At 46.8% G+C, this 16,638-nt stretch overlaps 1 protein-coding gene across 11 annotated transcripts in view; it reads right to left on the bottom strand.

Moving 5' to 3' along the window:
• Nucleotides 1–843: 843 nt before the first annotated feature.
• The window catches only part of LOC109425803 (ecdysone-inducible protein E75), a 209,824-nt gene continuing 194,029 nt past the window's right edge, over nucleotides 844–16,638 (bottom strand). For all 11 annotated transcript variants that reach the window (XM_062856768.1, XM_062856770.1, XM_062856771.1 and 8 more), the window contains 2 exons: nucleotides 9,285–9,520; nucleotides 844–5,273 (listed from right to left, as the gene is read on the bottom strand). In XM_062856768.1, coding sequence (XP_062712752.1) covers nucleotides 3,096–5,273; nucleotides 9,285–9,520 — 2,414 coding nt within the window. In that variant the 3' untranslated portion in view covers nucleotides 844–3,095. The remainder of the gene's footprint in view (nucleotides 5,274–9,284; nucleotides 9,521–16,638) is intronic.

The following is a 16,638-nucleotide window of genomic DNA, read 5'->3' as shown; positions in this document are numbered from 1 at the left end:
TGATACCTGCACAAACTTGCACGTTTATTGTTTTCAGCCTTTCAAAATCTCGCTCGAGAGACGCATGCAGCGCAAAATGACTTTCACCGGATGCTGCTTGACAGGTGCAGCCAGACATCAGCAACCAAGTATCTCCATTTTATTCACAATTTCCCAAAATCACCAGAAAACCTAAAGAGCAAGTAAGAAAACCCGGAGTTCGTCAGTTTACGTAGGGAAATCAAAAGAATTCCTATGGGATCGTCTATTAGGCTCTTACAAAGAATTTGAAAGGCATTTTAAACCATGTTCCCAAACACTTTGGTTTGCTATATGAATGCCATCTTATCACAACTCCAAACAATTTTAGAGCCATCTTATCGAGAACAATCAGTTTATCCTTCTATTTTTGCCTGTAATAGCATATAAGTCCTATCTTTGCCGGGCTTCGTATACGTATGAGATAGTAATATGATAACAGGCAAATTCGGCATCATCATCTGTAAATGTAGAGAAATTGTTCTATTATGAATTCTTAGGCTGTCCTACGCCTACCATCAATATCGTTAATCGTTGATCAATGAAGATCAACGTTGAAAGGGATTTGACCGAGGTCTAGTGATGCAACTTGATGCACTTGACTTAATTGGAAGAGGTCTATGATTAATGTACTGCAAACCTCCAGAAGCGAACTCCACCAACTAACCACACGTCAAAGGTGCCTTCGAGACGACTTTTTCCCATATGACAGAAGACCACAGAGTACAAAGTGCAGCGGACAATGCCAAAAAGGGCAACTTTCTCTTTCGTTCCATCCAACATAACATCAGCGTTTTTTTTTTCATATTAATTGCAACAATGAAGCAATATTTAATACTTTATTTCATTCAATCATTCCTCAATTCAACTGTTGTTGTTTCATATTTTTTTTGTGATTTTTTTGTTTGTGTTTACCTGTGTTGTTGGTTCTCTCATTTGTGTGTTGACTCTGTCTCTCTCGATTCTATCCATTTAGGTATGTTTCTGTACTACATATTGATTTTTGTTTTGTTTTCCATTGATTCTGTTGATTTGCTCCGGGTTGTTTCTCGTGTCTCAATGACGACAATGTTTACTTCTTTATTATCCGTTTTTCTTTTGTTTGCGTTGTGTTTCATCCATAGAGTTATAGGGTTTCGGGTTGGTTTGTTCAATACAATTAAATATGAATTTGGGGATATTTTTCGCTCTTTTTTTTTTGTTTTTGGATTTTTCTCATTCGCATTCTTGCTCATGTATTGTGTGTATTTTTTATTTCAATTTCAATTGATTTTTTCTGCTTTCATTCTCTTTATTCTCTTTTTTAAATGTTATACAGCTATAGTCCTAAACCTAGAAACTTTCTCCTTATACATGTAGGGTTTTCTTTCTGTTTTTTTTTTCATCTTATTACTGTTGCACATGTTTTGACGATTTGTTTCTGTTTTTTCGTGTATGTAGTTATTATCCATTATGGTTCGCATTCATTCTCACACACTTGCATCCCCAGTAGAAGTATAAATTTGATAAAATCACACTCCTTTTCTGCACACACGCGTCAACGCATTCGTTCACGGTTTTCAAACTTAATTCATTTCTTGTATGCTTTTTTCCTTTTTTCTTTTATAAAACATTGATTCTTATGCTTTACTTTTGATAAAGGATTTTGCTTCATAAAAATAATAATAATAGGTGATACGGAAAAACTAACTCTCTCAATTAAAATGGTTTTACTTTAAATTAAAACTTGGTCTCGTGTGTATGTGTTTTTGTTTGTTTTCTTTTTTAACCTTAACGTTTTTAATTAGCTATTTACAAAAAGTTTTGGAAAACATAAAGGACACTTAATAAAGAATAATAAGAATGTTAATAAGCAAATGTTTCAATAAATAAAAATCTGCACGTTTAATTAAAAGGAGGATAATAGTCTAATTACACTATGTACAAATTTCAGCTTGATTTTTGTTTCCAAAGCGACGGACGTCGCTTTGGCTTTTCACTTTTTTTTCTATACTTTCAATTAAAAGTAGATTGCAAACATCTGCTTGTTTTCCATCATCTGTGAAATTAAAATTAGAACGGATTTGATAATTTCATGCTTCCTTTGTGTTTGTTACGGTTTAAAGTACGGTTTTGTTGCTTGCTTCCCATTTCCCCCCTAATCAGGCCCTGCTTAAAAACAATATTTCTGATCTCACTTTCCGTTAATTCTCGTCGCCTGCATCACACGTGTCTTGCGCCCCCCGCGCACAGTGGGACCGTGTTTGGTAAAAATTTGGAATTCCTTGTCACGACTATTTACAGTGCGCGCAAAACTACAAACTCGCGCAGTTTTCAAATCTAGTCTGTCTTTCCTACTGTTATATATGTTCAGTTTAACACACCCCCCGTGCCTGATAGGTTTTCCTTGATAAATTCATCGATTGGTTCGTCTTCCGTTTCTAACTTGTCTGAGTACTCTCTGATTGAATTCAATCATGATTTTTTGTTTCTAGTAATATGCTTAGAACATATCCACAATGTATGTGTGTACGTGTCAATGATTCATCCTCTATCCACTAAAAACGCAATGTCTTCCTGTTTGGCTTGTTTCGATGATTATTACATCATTCACACGATCATGCATCTCGCACAGTCGGAAAGTTTTAAACTCTTCGGGAGGGAATCTGATTGTTGCTGCTGGCCAGCCAGCCGGCCAGCTAACCGCCTTTTTCTCCTCCTCGTTTTGCAGCCCGCGCGCCCCCTCCCCTCTCTCTCGATTGGCGGAAGAGGAGGTAAAATAGAGATCCTCGTTTTTTCTTTTGTTTTTTTTTTTTGCTTTAGGTTTAGGCTTAGTAAAATATCAATGCTCTTCTTTAGTGATTTGCACACACAGTGACGGTGACTCCTCCTCCGTGGAGGGCGGGGCGCGCGTCCCGATTTATAAAATTCTAATCCGTACCTCACTACTCGCAAACTCTAATGTTAAACTTTGTACACAGTTGTGTAAACTGATCTGCCTCTTTTACTGCTTGTGTTTGTTTTAGTAGTAGTTTCCATTTGTCGATCACTTAGTAGTAGTAGTAGTAGTTTGTTGTTGTTAGGGTGGTGGGCGTGGCTTACGCTTCCAGTAGCACCTTGTGGATGGTGGCTGTGGAGGAGGAGGTGGATTGGTGGCGTGCTGGAGAGGGCGAGGGGGATTTTTTCGACAGGTTCAGAGGGGCATCGGTGGTACCGGAGGAAGCGGAACCGCCAGCGATGTCCACTTGAAGCTCGATGAGGCGAGGGGAGGGAGAGGGTGCCGTCACCACGGACTGAGGGGAACCAATGGATCCGGTGGTGGTGCTGCTGGCTTGCTGGGCCATGACGGCCACCGGTGGGGAGATCGATGTCGAATGTGGTGACTGGAAGTAGCGGATGCTAGTACTGCTGCTGGCAGCACTGGAAGAGGAGGAAGTGTCGGCACTTCCGGTGGAATTGAGCGATGGGGAAGGAGTTTGCTGGCGGGTGGTGGTGATTACGCTGGTTGGACCACTTTGCCACCGGCTTCCGGCGCCATTGGCTGCTGAGAAGGGACAACCACTGCCGGAGGAGGATGAGTTACTGCTACTGCTACTGCTGGAGGTCAGCGGAGAGACTGATGAGGATCGTGGGCTGCAAACTAGGAGGCCACTCCGGTACGAGCTCTGCGCTTCCGGGTGGTGCTGAGATTGTTGCGACTCTCGCATGATGTAGTTGTGGATGATGTCGGACCGTTTCATCTGTTCCGGGGTCATCGTGGGTTGCTCCATGAGGGATTTGGCCAACACCGAGTGGGTGCTGGACAGGGAAGACGATTGATGGTGGCTCGCTGGAGGAGTCCCCGCGTGGTGATGGTGATGATGGTGGTGAAGGCTTTGGTGTGGTGACTGATTCAACGGTCGGGTTAAATGCATATGAAGCTGCGATAGAGGCTGCTGCGGAGGAGACTGACCCGCTCCCATACTGCTACTGTGGGACGATACCACCGACGAGGGCGACGAGCTAGACGATGGTTTCGGTGAATGTGATGACAGAGTGATTGTAGAGGACGACGATGAACTAGGAGCAGGCTCGGCTTCACTCTCTCGATGACGCATTGCACGGAACTTCTTGTGCGGCTTGTACGCTTCATCCATTAGGCTGTTGGTATCGTACAGTGGAGGCGCCTGGAGCACTCGCTTGAGGACCGGCATATTCTCCACGATGTGACGCTTGTCGTCCGATTGATCCTCCAGAGAAGATCGGGGACTTGAGCAAGAAGACGATCCACTGCTGACTGGTTTGTGGTCGTGCTTTTCATTGCCGGATTCGATACCGGAATCGGTGGGAGAGTCTAGCTTCCGGTACCGGACGTGATGTGTTCCAACCGATCGGATCACCGGTGTAATGGTCAAGCCGTTCTGTGCCAGATGGGCCGTTCCTCCAATGATATCATCCTCGGCGGACGAACCGCTGCTTGCCCGATGGCGAATGGGGCACTGACCGGACAGGGTAGCGGCCAGCAGAGGCGCCGAAGCGCTCAACGAGGAAGGAATATGCGAGTAGTCCGAGGTTGTTTCCGCCGATTCCGTACTGGATACCGAGCTCATCGGACTCTTGGCCACATCCTCGACATTGTTGCCATCGCAGCTCCACGTGTTCGAGCTGGGACTCTTTGCGAGATCTTCTTCAGCGTTCCACATGTGCTGCCGCAGGAGCTCCTTGTGCTCCGTCCGGAACACTACCAGCTTCTCCGTGTGCAACGTGCTGAGCGTACGCAGATCCGGTAGTGTTCGCAGCAGTTCCTGCATGAACTCGGGCTTGTCGGGCCGGTTCTGCGATACGATCGACTGCAGGCAGGCCTTCAGCTTGGAGTACATGCGTTCGATCAACTCCACGTTCCGCAGGCCCGGTCGGTCGGGCGTGATCAACACAATGGCACAGAACAGACCGATTTCCGCGTCCGTCAGATTCATCGAGTTCATCCGTTCGGCAAAGTTGAACGTCGAATCGACCAGGAAACGGGCATTCGCACCGTTCTGAATCGTATCGCGGCGCATCACCTGACCGTTCAGGCAGATGATCGAGTTGATCTGCGAATCGAACATGCAAATCAGACGCACAAACAGCGCATCGAACAGACCGGCCTTCAACAGCGTGAACTTATCATCCTGGGTCAGCATCTGGAAGCCGGGGATCATGCCGGCGAAGTCGATCACGCCACGAATTACGTGCGCGAACCGTTGGCTAAACTCCTGTTCCGATTGGAGCTCCGGCGCCGGGTTCAGCGGACATGCCTGCAAGGGAAACAAAAGAGAGAAAAAAAAACCGTCGTTATTATTTTGTCTGAGGTTTGGAAATGAACAAAAAAACGCGGAACCACGGATCATCGCCACGCGTCGTCTTTCGATTGCTAGAAGCTAGAAAAAAGCGCGCGCAGCGCACGCGAACGCTCGCCTACGCAAATCGCACGCGGAAGCATTCTCACAACGCTTCCTCATCCAAGTAGCCAGGCGGCAGGCGGCTATAGGGCAATCAATCTAGTACTCCACGTGTCGCCCTTTGTTGTGCGCCAGCGAGAGCTATAAATCACAGTAGCCCTTCGTGACGTGTTCTTGGAATCAGCAGCGGTCAGAGGAACTCACGAACCCTTTTGATGAAAGGGGAAAATGAGTGCTCGAGCGTTGCTCTTGCTCTTTGGCCGCTCATCGTAGTCGGAGTCGAGTCGGGTCGGGTCGGGGCTGGGATTGGGAAAAATGCTTCCTCATCCTGACCTTGAAAAATTATTGATATACGACTACTGGTTGGGAATGAGCTTTATGTGTGGCTGTATGTGAGAGTGTGCGAGGTGTATTCCTATTCGCAAAACTATTTTCGGACATTTCAAGGCCAACCCCGACGTCGTAGTCATCGTCGTCGTCGGACAGCGTTGATAAAAAATTTAGAACTTCCCATTCCAGTTTCCAGTCGCGCAAAAGTTGTTCTTGTGGTGGTCGACGACGAGAATACGAGCGCGCGACGGGCTTGACCTTTATCTGGAGGGTACGGAACCGTTGCTGCGTGGTGTTATGGCTACTAGATACAGCGCGAGTGGTTTTGTCAAGGCACTCTTTGTTGTTGTTTTGTATGACGACGTTGATTAATTATCAACACGAGGCGCGGTTGGCGAGGCCTGCTGCGATGTGAACGTTCGTCACACGAGCTATATCGTCAAACATCACACACGCACGCCATACAATGTACGATTTGTTTTTTTTTTTTTTTCTTATCTCGTACAACAAAGTTGTAACGAAAAGCTAGAATTTCAGGTTCAAAAATCAATTTTCAAGACATATGACAATCGACACAGCTCGTTGAACAAACATTATAGTTAAACCCGACTGAACTCTTAAAAATTCTTAAATTTCTACGAGAAAGCTCCAATCACTCCTAGGTAGATCATTCTGTTTTATTTTTTTTGGTTTTAAGAATGCTTCCACACGATTCCGCACGGCCTACTGGGTTGGTGGTGGTGGTATGAGCGAATGAGTGAATGATCCCCCATTCTGCTGTATGGCTGTGGTGCCCACTGACTGGTGGTAGTGGTGGATCGATATGACGTCGTCCTCGCACGTAGGCAGAGCTCGCTTGGCATCAGCAAACGAGCAAAATGTTCTTTTCTTCTTCGCTACTCCGCTGCCTGCCGTGTATAGATGTTTGCTTTGCGCTCGCAACGAGCAGCAGCGCGCTCGCTATAACATACCACGCCAAGGTCGACGAACTGGGTTCAAGGTTTCGGCAACAGCAGCAGCAGAAGCGTATCGACGCGGCGTTTGGCTTCCTTCTGCTTGGTTTTGCTTCTTTTTTTGGAGGAGCTCATCTTTATTGGAGCGCTTCTTCCCTCCTGATGGGGATCTTCTTCGGGCAGACGCGACTTCTTTTATAATTTATTTGGCCTCAAACCTGTCTGCAGTCGAACGAAGCCGAGAGTCGAAGGGGAAGCCAATAAACTAGAGACGCGCGCGAAATGATTACCATGCGGATGAGAAGAGTGTATTCTCGTGTGCATGCCTCGTTCTCGGAAGGACAATGAACTTGGCCGCATTTGTTCGCATTTGAGACTGAGCTTTTTTCGGGTTTTGTAGCTAGGGGGAGATCAACTGGGCTCTTCGCTTCTTCGAAAACTCATCGATGGGCGCTGCCCAACAATAGAAATTGCTTCAAAGTTTGTTGTAATTCTTAAAAACATCAAAACAAAAGCTCGATTTGCGTAATTTTGTCACTTACGACCTTATCAAATCGAACTCCAGAATTACTTGACGTCTCCTGTTTGAGAAACAATGACATAAGCCAATCTATCAAAGAGTAGAGATATGCTTTGTGAAGAACGTCGTTGTAGAGAAAGTTTCAATCATAGTAGTCATAGTCATCTGGTCAGGATTCAAAATGTAAACGTCAGTTTGTTGGTTAGCTTTCGTGATGGAAAAACATGTTTGGAAGAAAAATGTGTTTGTGTTTTGAATTGAAAGGAAGGATAAGTTACGGAAACGATTCGAGGAACAGGTTTGTCATGCATTACTTGTTTTTGAATTACTAGACGAACGATGATGCATGGATATGAGTAGGGTGCCGAACCTCTTGGGCAGTGGCTGGTATTTCGGGAACTTTTTCGCCATAACTCAGTCAATTTTAAACCAATTGACGTGAACTTTTGTACACGGCTAAATGATTTACGTATCTCACCGCGTACGAAAGAAAAAACGCTAATTTTAAGCGAGAAAATGCCCAAAATAGAAGCCTTCTCGAGGTGTCAATGTTTTGTTGTATGTTTTGCGATTCATTTTGAGACCAACTGTTAGTAGTAAAGTGACTAAAATAAGTTTATCCCAACAAATACAATGATCAATGATCCAACTAAAAACCATCCCAAATAAGACACCTTCACAAAAAGTTTCGCTTCGTCGGTGCCAAAAATAAGACCTTTCAAGCAAAGCTAATTGTGCAACGCCATCCGGTCGACCGATCGACGACCGCTCATGAACCCCCGGTACGAACTTCAAGTTGACATTCAACTGCAATGTTGACGTCACTCGATATAATAGAACCGAGCCTAACCTAACCTTAGTTGGTGCAGTTAGTTAGCAAGCGGTTAGCCCAGCCTGCCTGTGGCATTTTACCCCCTCACTCGCAATATGGCCGCATCGCATCGTCATCCAGGTAGCTAGTAGTGGTGCGCTCAGTTTGCTTGCATTCTCTTCCTCCTCCTGTGCCTGCTTCGATCATCCGTCCATGCATCCGAGAGAACGGTGGCGGCGACGTGTTTTTAAATTAGCAGGCGGCCGCACTAGTCATTCAACATGCAGCTCAAGGTCCTATAACCGTATATTCTAGCGCTCGCTAAATTTATTTCCGCATTATCTGTCTGGTATGGCTGTGTGCACGGGAATGTGCCGCTTTCGTTGTATTAGTACCCGTGTCGCTCGATTATAGGCAATAAAACGCGCAAAACACTTGCTTGCAATCGACGCAAATCACAGCAAGCGACGGCGGCGCGCACGTGGAGGCAATCTAATCGCAAACGTGTGTGCTTGCTTATGGCTACGCGGTAGTCAGTCAACGAACGGACTCACGCACCCTGCAAGGTAGGCCATGACGCGTTGTTTCGATTCGAGCGTTTATCGCCTCGGCGGCTGCGGCGGCATGGCACCCTTCGATTACGGCGATTTCGGCGATGCAACATGCTTCCGTACACTCGGCAAAAATCGCCGAGAACGGCGGCCTGTATTGCTCTGTTGCTATACCCTACTCGTCTTCAAGGTCAATAGCAACGACTACGACTGTGCTGGATGGACGGCGGCTGAGTGTTGTTGTTACTACTACCGCTGTACTCTGTCGGGGGGAGCGTAAACTAAGTCGCTCAGCTCGGCTCAGATCGAGATACATATCTACTTCTAGTCGGTGGTAGTGGCGTATGAACGGGAGCTTGATTCTGATACGAGGAAGTGACGACAAGCTTATTCGCGCGAAAGATGACCTTGAAAATATGTTTTTTTTTTTCGCAAATGGCGACGGCGGCGCCCTTGGAAGTCGGCTAGAACCGCCCGGAAATCGAAATTTTATGTTCGAAATGCTGAGAACGACGTCGTTTGGCGATTTGCGTGGCAATTAATGGCGCAGGTACAGCCGACCCTCCACATCTCATTATCCAGTTATTGAACTGAGAGGTAAACAGTGACTTTCATGGCTACCCAGATGGTCGCCGTGACGAGATGTGGATAAGCGACTTTACTGTACCGAATTGTGACGTATGATTCCAAAATTCAACTTACCAGAGTAGGCATCGAGTAGGTCGGACACTCGCGGGCACGTTGCCGCATCGAGGTGACCTTCTCACGCGTGAACTCACACGTGTCCATGTGCGCTCGCAGCACGGCTGCCAGCAAACGGGGCTGATCGTCCAGCTCGGTGGCCAGCGCCCGCTGGTTCCCTCGGTTCTGCGTGCTTTGCTGCATGGCCGCCAGAATGCGGGCCTTTTCGCGCTTCGGCACCCGACCAAACCTGACCGCTGTAATGAGAAAGAAAAAAGACGAGAAAATGTTAAAATTCAATATTTCCACTGTTAAACGACATCTTTCACCCGGCGGTAGTCGATGACCCACTTCCCACAAACCGAAAAAGAGTATCAAATGTCGATCGGTAACAAACGGCCGCAGCACCTGATCGCGCAGTAGACCATGAATCCTCCAGTCAGCCAGACGATCGAAGCCAGCCCTGACCGTCAACCACATGACTCATTCAAAAATCATAAAGCCGTCCGCCACTCACAGAAAAAACACAACAAGGAAGCCTATGGCAGTTTCATGGCAACACGGACAGCGCGCAAAGTGGTGAAAGGGTTAACCCTGCTCACGGCTTTGGTTCTTCCGAATCGGGTCTCGGAAGCGTCCTCCAGAACACGAACGAGCTCGAGCTTGAACGCAGCAAGCTGTGATCGTGAAGGATGACGGCGTCATGGCCTTCCATTGAGAGCACGAGGAGACCGAATCGACCGAATAAAGGTGTCGTGGCCTGCTGCTGTCAGACGGACGGCGCAAAAGAAGCGAACGAACCACGAGGTCGCGTTCATGGTGCGCTCTTTATAACCTAGTTAAGTCAGTCAGTTCCGTGTCAATCGAGCATCGAGCGAGCGAAAGCCCACCGAATGACCTACTAAAAGCGTGCGCAAGCGAGAGTCGGTACAGCGAGGTGCCGCGACAATGGCGCGCGTAGGTTGAACGACCCCCATTGAACACGGAAGACGCGATCCCCGAAAAAAAAAAAATCGAAAGCGCACTCTGGTTTAATGACCTTCTCGCGGCAGCGACGGTTGCTTTTCACTTTTTTGCCTCGAAGACTGGGTGGAATTTTTGGACACCTCGTCGACTGCTGGTGCTGCTGCCGCTGCACCAGGTGCAAATCAAGGAGGGCGGGAGGGGCTTGAAATTCACTTTCTTTTATCGAAGACGACGGCGCGAGCCCCCCTTTAATCGTGCGAAACAGGGTGCACAGTGGAAAGTGAAAAGATACTAGCCCAAAATAAGCCAACCGACCAACCAAGCAAGCAGGCACGTTTGTCGGGCCAATCGAAGAAAGAGCGTGAGAAGAGAAAGAGCGAGAGGACGGAGGCCAAGATAAATAAATGGAAAAGTGTGTTACTTTCACGCGGCGACGCTATCCGAGCGACTCAGCTGATGCGTGAGGCCGAGGAGGCTCGCGAGAAAACGATCGAACGAAAACAAGACGCAGCAGCGAAGAGGAGGAGGAGCTTCAAATTCGGAACTTGTCTGCGCTGCGCCGTAAAGCGTCCACCGGAAGAGAAGGGGGTCGCGGCGTCCGCGTCGTCATCGGTCGAATTGATGCGAGTGAAATGAGGCTATGTGATTAATAGAGAAATTACAAACAACGCTGCACGCTCGCCGCACACAGCGCAGCAGAAAGAAGACCAAGAGAGAAAGGAGGAAAAGCGAAAATACAAACAGATTTGGCCTTTATTTTGACTGCGAGTTAGAAGGTCTCAACGACTGCTGCGGCTGTGGCGGCGTCTGAACGATTGATCGATCAAGGTGTGCCATGATGCTGCATCGTAGATGCGAGCGGTGAACCGAAGGTGAGAGTGGCATGCTGCGCTTCCTTGTTTCACTTTCGTCTGTCTGCACGACGCACGACGCGGTTGTAGAATAGTAGGCTACGCACATGCGGCATGCAAAATAAAGGTGCGTACGCATGTGGAGCAGAGGGAAAAGTAGGCGACGGCGTGACGCGTTTCTGCACTGCGGAACGAAATTGGCGAACTGAGAAGATTGTGGGGAAAATTTAATCAGTGAAACGATCAAGAGATAATTGCTGTTTCGTCTGACAGTTGATGTCTGGGAGTTTCAATGATGTCGTTTTCGAAAATCGTCTATCAATAGTTTTAATTAACGCAGTTTAATGAAATCTGAAGTTTCAATCGAAGGAGCTTGATATGAAAAGAACATACAAAAAACTTGACCTCTCATTGAAACTTTCTCATTCAAATGTAGAAATCTTATAGGAAAGGGCTATTCTAATGGCCGTCCATGAAATGTCAAAGTGTTCTGTTTGACGTTTCGTAAGTCAAAAATGTGTACTGAAATATGCACGCATATTTCACTATTCCTCAAAAATGTCATAGCTGGAAGCAACCTTTCCATCAACCGCTTTCTCTGCAACTCCATCAGCCAGCGAACTGCGAAGACGGCTCTGCGACGAGTGAGTGAGTGATGGCTCTCGGTTGTTCTCTTTTGCTCACGCGGTAAAAAAAACCCTGATGATGGCCTGCTTGGATGCTTCGAATTCGGTAGGATGGGAAGCGAGCAAGCGAGCAAGCGTGGCGTTGGCGTTGCCAGAATCAAGGTCAAAGATCACAATTATTCGCACACTAACGAGAGGTCAAGTGCTGGGTCGATGGATTGTGGGTGGCCTGGCAGAAAGGAAGCCATTTGCCGCCACTCACGCGCGCGTTCCGATGATATGCGGGGGTGGTCGGGATGGGATTATGGGAATGCGGGATGAGAAGAATGCGCCCTGTAACCTGTGTGTGATATGGAATGATAAGCGGAAAAGTAAGTTCTCTTCAACCTACGTGCATTGTGGTAGGAGACAACTCCCTTCAGGATGCCCTTCAATATTGGTAGTTCTTCGCTCATGTTGCAACTTGTAGAATTCTTTGCGTCAAAAATTGGAACTTTTTCTTTGGTACTGATTTCACTGCTATTTCTTTGCTTCTTTTCTTGATGAGATTTATATCAAACTGTGTAGGTACACCTTTCTCTTCTTGCGGATTACTTCTTGATATCGAACTAGTGCACTCGGAACAGGATTATGTCGACGTTTTTTGCAATCTTGTGCTTTTCATATTGTTTCACTTGGAAATTGATTTTCACCGTCGTCATACACGTCAAATTGCGTTTCCAATTCCGATCCATCCAGCAGAGCGCGCGGCAACAGCGACGAAGGAGCGAGATTTATGCGGCACACTCTCTAGTCACAGTAACCCATGCCAGTCAGCCAACCAAAGCAACCAACCAGCACACTTTCACTAGCCGCCGTGTGCGCTGCAGAGCCTACTTGTTTTCACTGCTCTGCTTTTTCCTCGTGCACTCTCTCTTCGAGCGCTGGTTGTATCTTTCTTTTTTCACTACGTAGGTCGGCTTTTCCCAGCTTGTTTTCATTTGTAACTTCACTAATCACAGAGTGTAGAGCACCTGGAGACACGTTTTTGCTGCTTCCATGCAACTATTTATCTTACAAACACAGATTGCTTCCAGAGATTCGATTGCCTTATCATATCAGAGCAACTAGACGGTTACCCATACGTCACACGGATTGAGATCACACATTAAACACTCTTCCTCGAACGCCCCAAAAACTCCCTGCGTACACCGTTTTTGGCTCCGAAATTTGTACCCTTGAATATGTTGCTTCCTGTTGTCCTTGACGGCGAGAAGCAAGACAGCGGTGGAGAGATCGATCGATCGAGATCGCGATCCGCGCGATCACGTTTCCACAACTTCGATCAACTTGCAAGCGCACTACTATCCACCGGAGGAGTGACTGCTAAAATGCGACCACCGACATCAACGGACTAACTGTAAAGCTCCGTCCTGCCTTACTGAACACCCAAAGAGCCCTCGTCGAAGCGCGATACTCGGCACTCGAACTCCCCGCTCGCTCACTGCTACATAGAAGCAACTGCCCGCAGAGAGACACGATATACAACATGCGGAAAAGCCCCAAGCAACAACCCAAAGCTCACGCTCTTCTTCTACCACCATCAGCGCTCGAGGTAACTCACTTTATCCAAGGAAGAAGACATCGACCACCGCGTTGAAGCCATTCAACGAATCCACTGACCCTGGAACCAATGTCGAACGTCGCTCGCTACCGTATACCTTCCCGTGCTTCTTCCGCTCCGAAGTAGATCAGGAAGATTGGTGGTACGTAGCTTCTTGAAGTGCTTGTTGTCACTCACGTGTTTGCTCTCAATCACTCTCCACGACGGCGGCTGGCGCGCACACATTTTTGCGCATCTGGAGTCTCCTCGCCGCTTGCTTGGCGGTGTGTGGTGGCGAGAGTGTCGTTATAGTTGGCCTTGAACTTATCCGAATTGAATGTTACCATCGGCAACCAACCACCATAGAGGCACAGACACACGTAGGTATATGCCCTCTCCTCATGTATACCTACATATTAGCGCGCGGGGCCGAGTGGTTTATTTTTACACCAGCACGTACCGCGCGCGCTGCCTTCTACCACCTTGTTGACGGTGGTGTTCTTGATTGGAGGTTTTCTTTCCGGTACCAACCAGAACCATCTTCCTCCATCGATTGATTACATGAGTTCGGTTCGACATTGTTTCCTCTTGACATCGCTTGACCCCGTTGCCGGAAATGACGCCGTTCGATGTAGCGAATGCGATCGTGATAAGGGGTCATCCCTCCGCCTACGCGTGTGCATTATCTTCGCACGCAGCAGGCTGTGAAATTCGAGCGGAATCGCATTACATTCTGGCAAATTACTTCCCGCCGCGCCGTCGCCCGCCACCCTCCTCCAAAGTTCGAAGCAGACAGCAGCACGAACAACGAGACGAAGCGGAGACGGGAAGAAGAACGCAGTAGGCACGGCGGAGGTGAATAGAAAAAAAAAACGCTGTCCTTGACTCGTGATAACCTTGATTCACCCCCTATATTTATTTCATGTTTGCGGTGCTCGCTTTGCTTCGCTCTCTTCTATGTATGTACACGAAATCGAAGCAGGCTGTGGCAGCCAGACCCGCGTCGACGGTTGCTTTGGTTGGTTGGGTGGTCGAAAAGCTCGCTCCGATCCACTCATTCTCGCTCTCTCCGTTCGATGACTGCTCGTGAGCGCTTTTGACAGCACACACAGCCTGCTACGAATTTATGGCAAACTGACAGCGCGCTCGCTGACTCACAGCCTGTCTTATAGCGAGCGGGCGTAAGCTCCACGCCTGGGGGGCGCTTCTCGCTCTGACGGACGACGGTTTGAAGCTTTTATCGCAGCGTTTCGAGCAGTGGTGGTGGAGCATAAGGTCGCCTGCTCGAGCTCGAATTAATGAACTTTGATGCTGCCGGGCCGGTTGCTTCACGGTTCGCTGGAAGTAGAACGTTCTACTCGGTTGAACTCTCCTGCTATAGCTCTGTTGTGGTCGATGCTCGCCGTTCGACCCGGGCGCGCGCAAACGAGCAGCAGAGTTCGATGACTTGGCCATTAGTGGTGTCGAAATGAGGTTGCCATTGGAGAGGTGGATGCTTCCTCGCCTCTGGCGCTGGCCTGCTTCGATGCTTCGGGTTAGTTGGATGCGGAAAAGCACGGTTTTGGAAGGTGTTCTAATGATTGCCATTTCCACTCGAACGGATGGAAGGTTTTTGACTTTTGCTCTTGCCAGGGGGAGGAATGACCGAATGGAGCTTGGGATTGATCAAATTAAAAGTCGTTTTTTTCGGGTTGAGAAAAGTATAGTTACATGATTCATGAGTAGGTACGTCGTTCAGCGAGCATTGCCTCCGGTGCGGTTACGACACCGAACGCAGCTTTTCGTCGCTTCATAGGGGGAATCGGTTTAGTAGGCGCCGCTGGAGTAAAACGGCCTACTTCAATACATTCCTGAAGAAAAGAGTTATGATGCAATATTTCTGCACTAATTCAATGAAATTTTCATAACCTATCTTGACTTAAAATTGGAGTTTTACAAGACAAAAACATAATAAAATTGACAACCAAGATTTTAACCCTTTTCGGTTGTTGATTTTGACAACAATTTCTTATCAATTTTGGCAACACCCGTTTTTAACAACACTGTTTTTACCGATTTTGGCAACATGAATTCACCTCGTGTTGCCAAAATCGGTAAGAAACTGTATTTGGTGGTCAAAACGGAACAAAATAGCGTAACTTGACACGAAAATCTCAGTGCTCGTTTGCGAAATTTATGGTTTGTGTGAAAAAAGTACAATAGGCTCCTAAAGTCGTATCGGGATTCCTGTTTTAAACCACAACATATGGTTCAAGAGTACTCATTTTTAGACGTTTTTATTAACCGTAGTTGAAAATAAATAATTTTTATTTTTTTAGCCTTTTGTCTCGTCCCTAGCTTATAACACATACTTTGAGTGATTTTTTTCACCGTGTATGTCAGATATACACGCTAGTTCGGGAATACCCATTAATGGGTACTTTAGTACCCATTTCGAACTAAAGTGGCTTAACCCATTTAATGGGTATTCGCCGTTTACCCATTAATGGGTATTCGACTCGAACTTCAAAAAATGGGTATTGTTTTTAATGATAAATGGGTAAAAATGCCCCATTGTTTTTCAATAATAAATGGGTAAAAATGCCGCATTTTTGGAAATTTTTCAGCCGGGCCAGCTATTAAAAGCACAAATATTTTAATTAAAAAATAATGAATTTTTCTTTACGTTTACTCTTAAATTTTATTCCAATGAACCATTTTAATACATATATAAAGATGCAATCTATAAAATTAACCTAATTTTTTTTCTGCAATGTACACGGGGTTTCGAAGCAGGTTGAGTAGGTTGCACCTCGGGTTGCACCGGTAGCACCGTAGCTCATCTCATGCCTTATGTTCTGCGACAAGTCCGGCGATGTCCGTCATCAAGATTGATCACTTGGATGTCCATCATTTGCTCTGCCCTGAAAGTTCATTAAAATAAGCTTTAGGAAACATTTCTTGGAGATGGGTGAAGTGATCAAAAACCGAGTCAAAAACTTACCTTCCAGCTCCCGGAATGTATCTTCATCGGCCTGTTTCTGGTGTCGTCCGTTCACTACCAAATTTCAAGAGTATTCTAAACTCAACAAAAACTTTTCCAAGACGATTCTCAAAATGGCGGCGTCATTCGTCAAAGCTATCCATGTGCATTATTTACCCATTGTGAGGTTGTCCGGCTTAACTCCAAAATGTGGAAAATACACCCATTATTTGAAGTTTGAAAAATACCCATTATGTGACAGCTCAGTACTTCTTCGAAAAATGGGTACTTGAGACTCATTTAATGGGTATTCCCGAACTAGCGTGTAGGAACATTTTTGAAATCCCAGTGCGAAAAATGTCGAGCTCAGTCACACAAGGTTGACCTC

This window comes from Aedes albopictus, chromosome 3 (assembly GCF_035046485.1).
Source record: "Aedes albopictus strain Foshan chromosome 3, AalbF5, whole genome shotgun sequence".
Taxonomy (NCBI): domain Eukaryota; kingdom Metazoa; phylum Arthropoda; class Insecta; order Diptera; family Culicidae; genus Aedes; species Aedes albopictus.
Note: the sequence above shows the minus strand (reverse complement) of the source record. Positions and strands in the feature narration are given on the sequence as shown.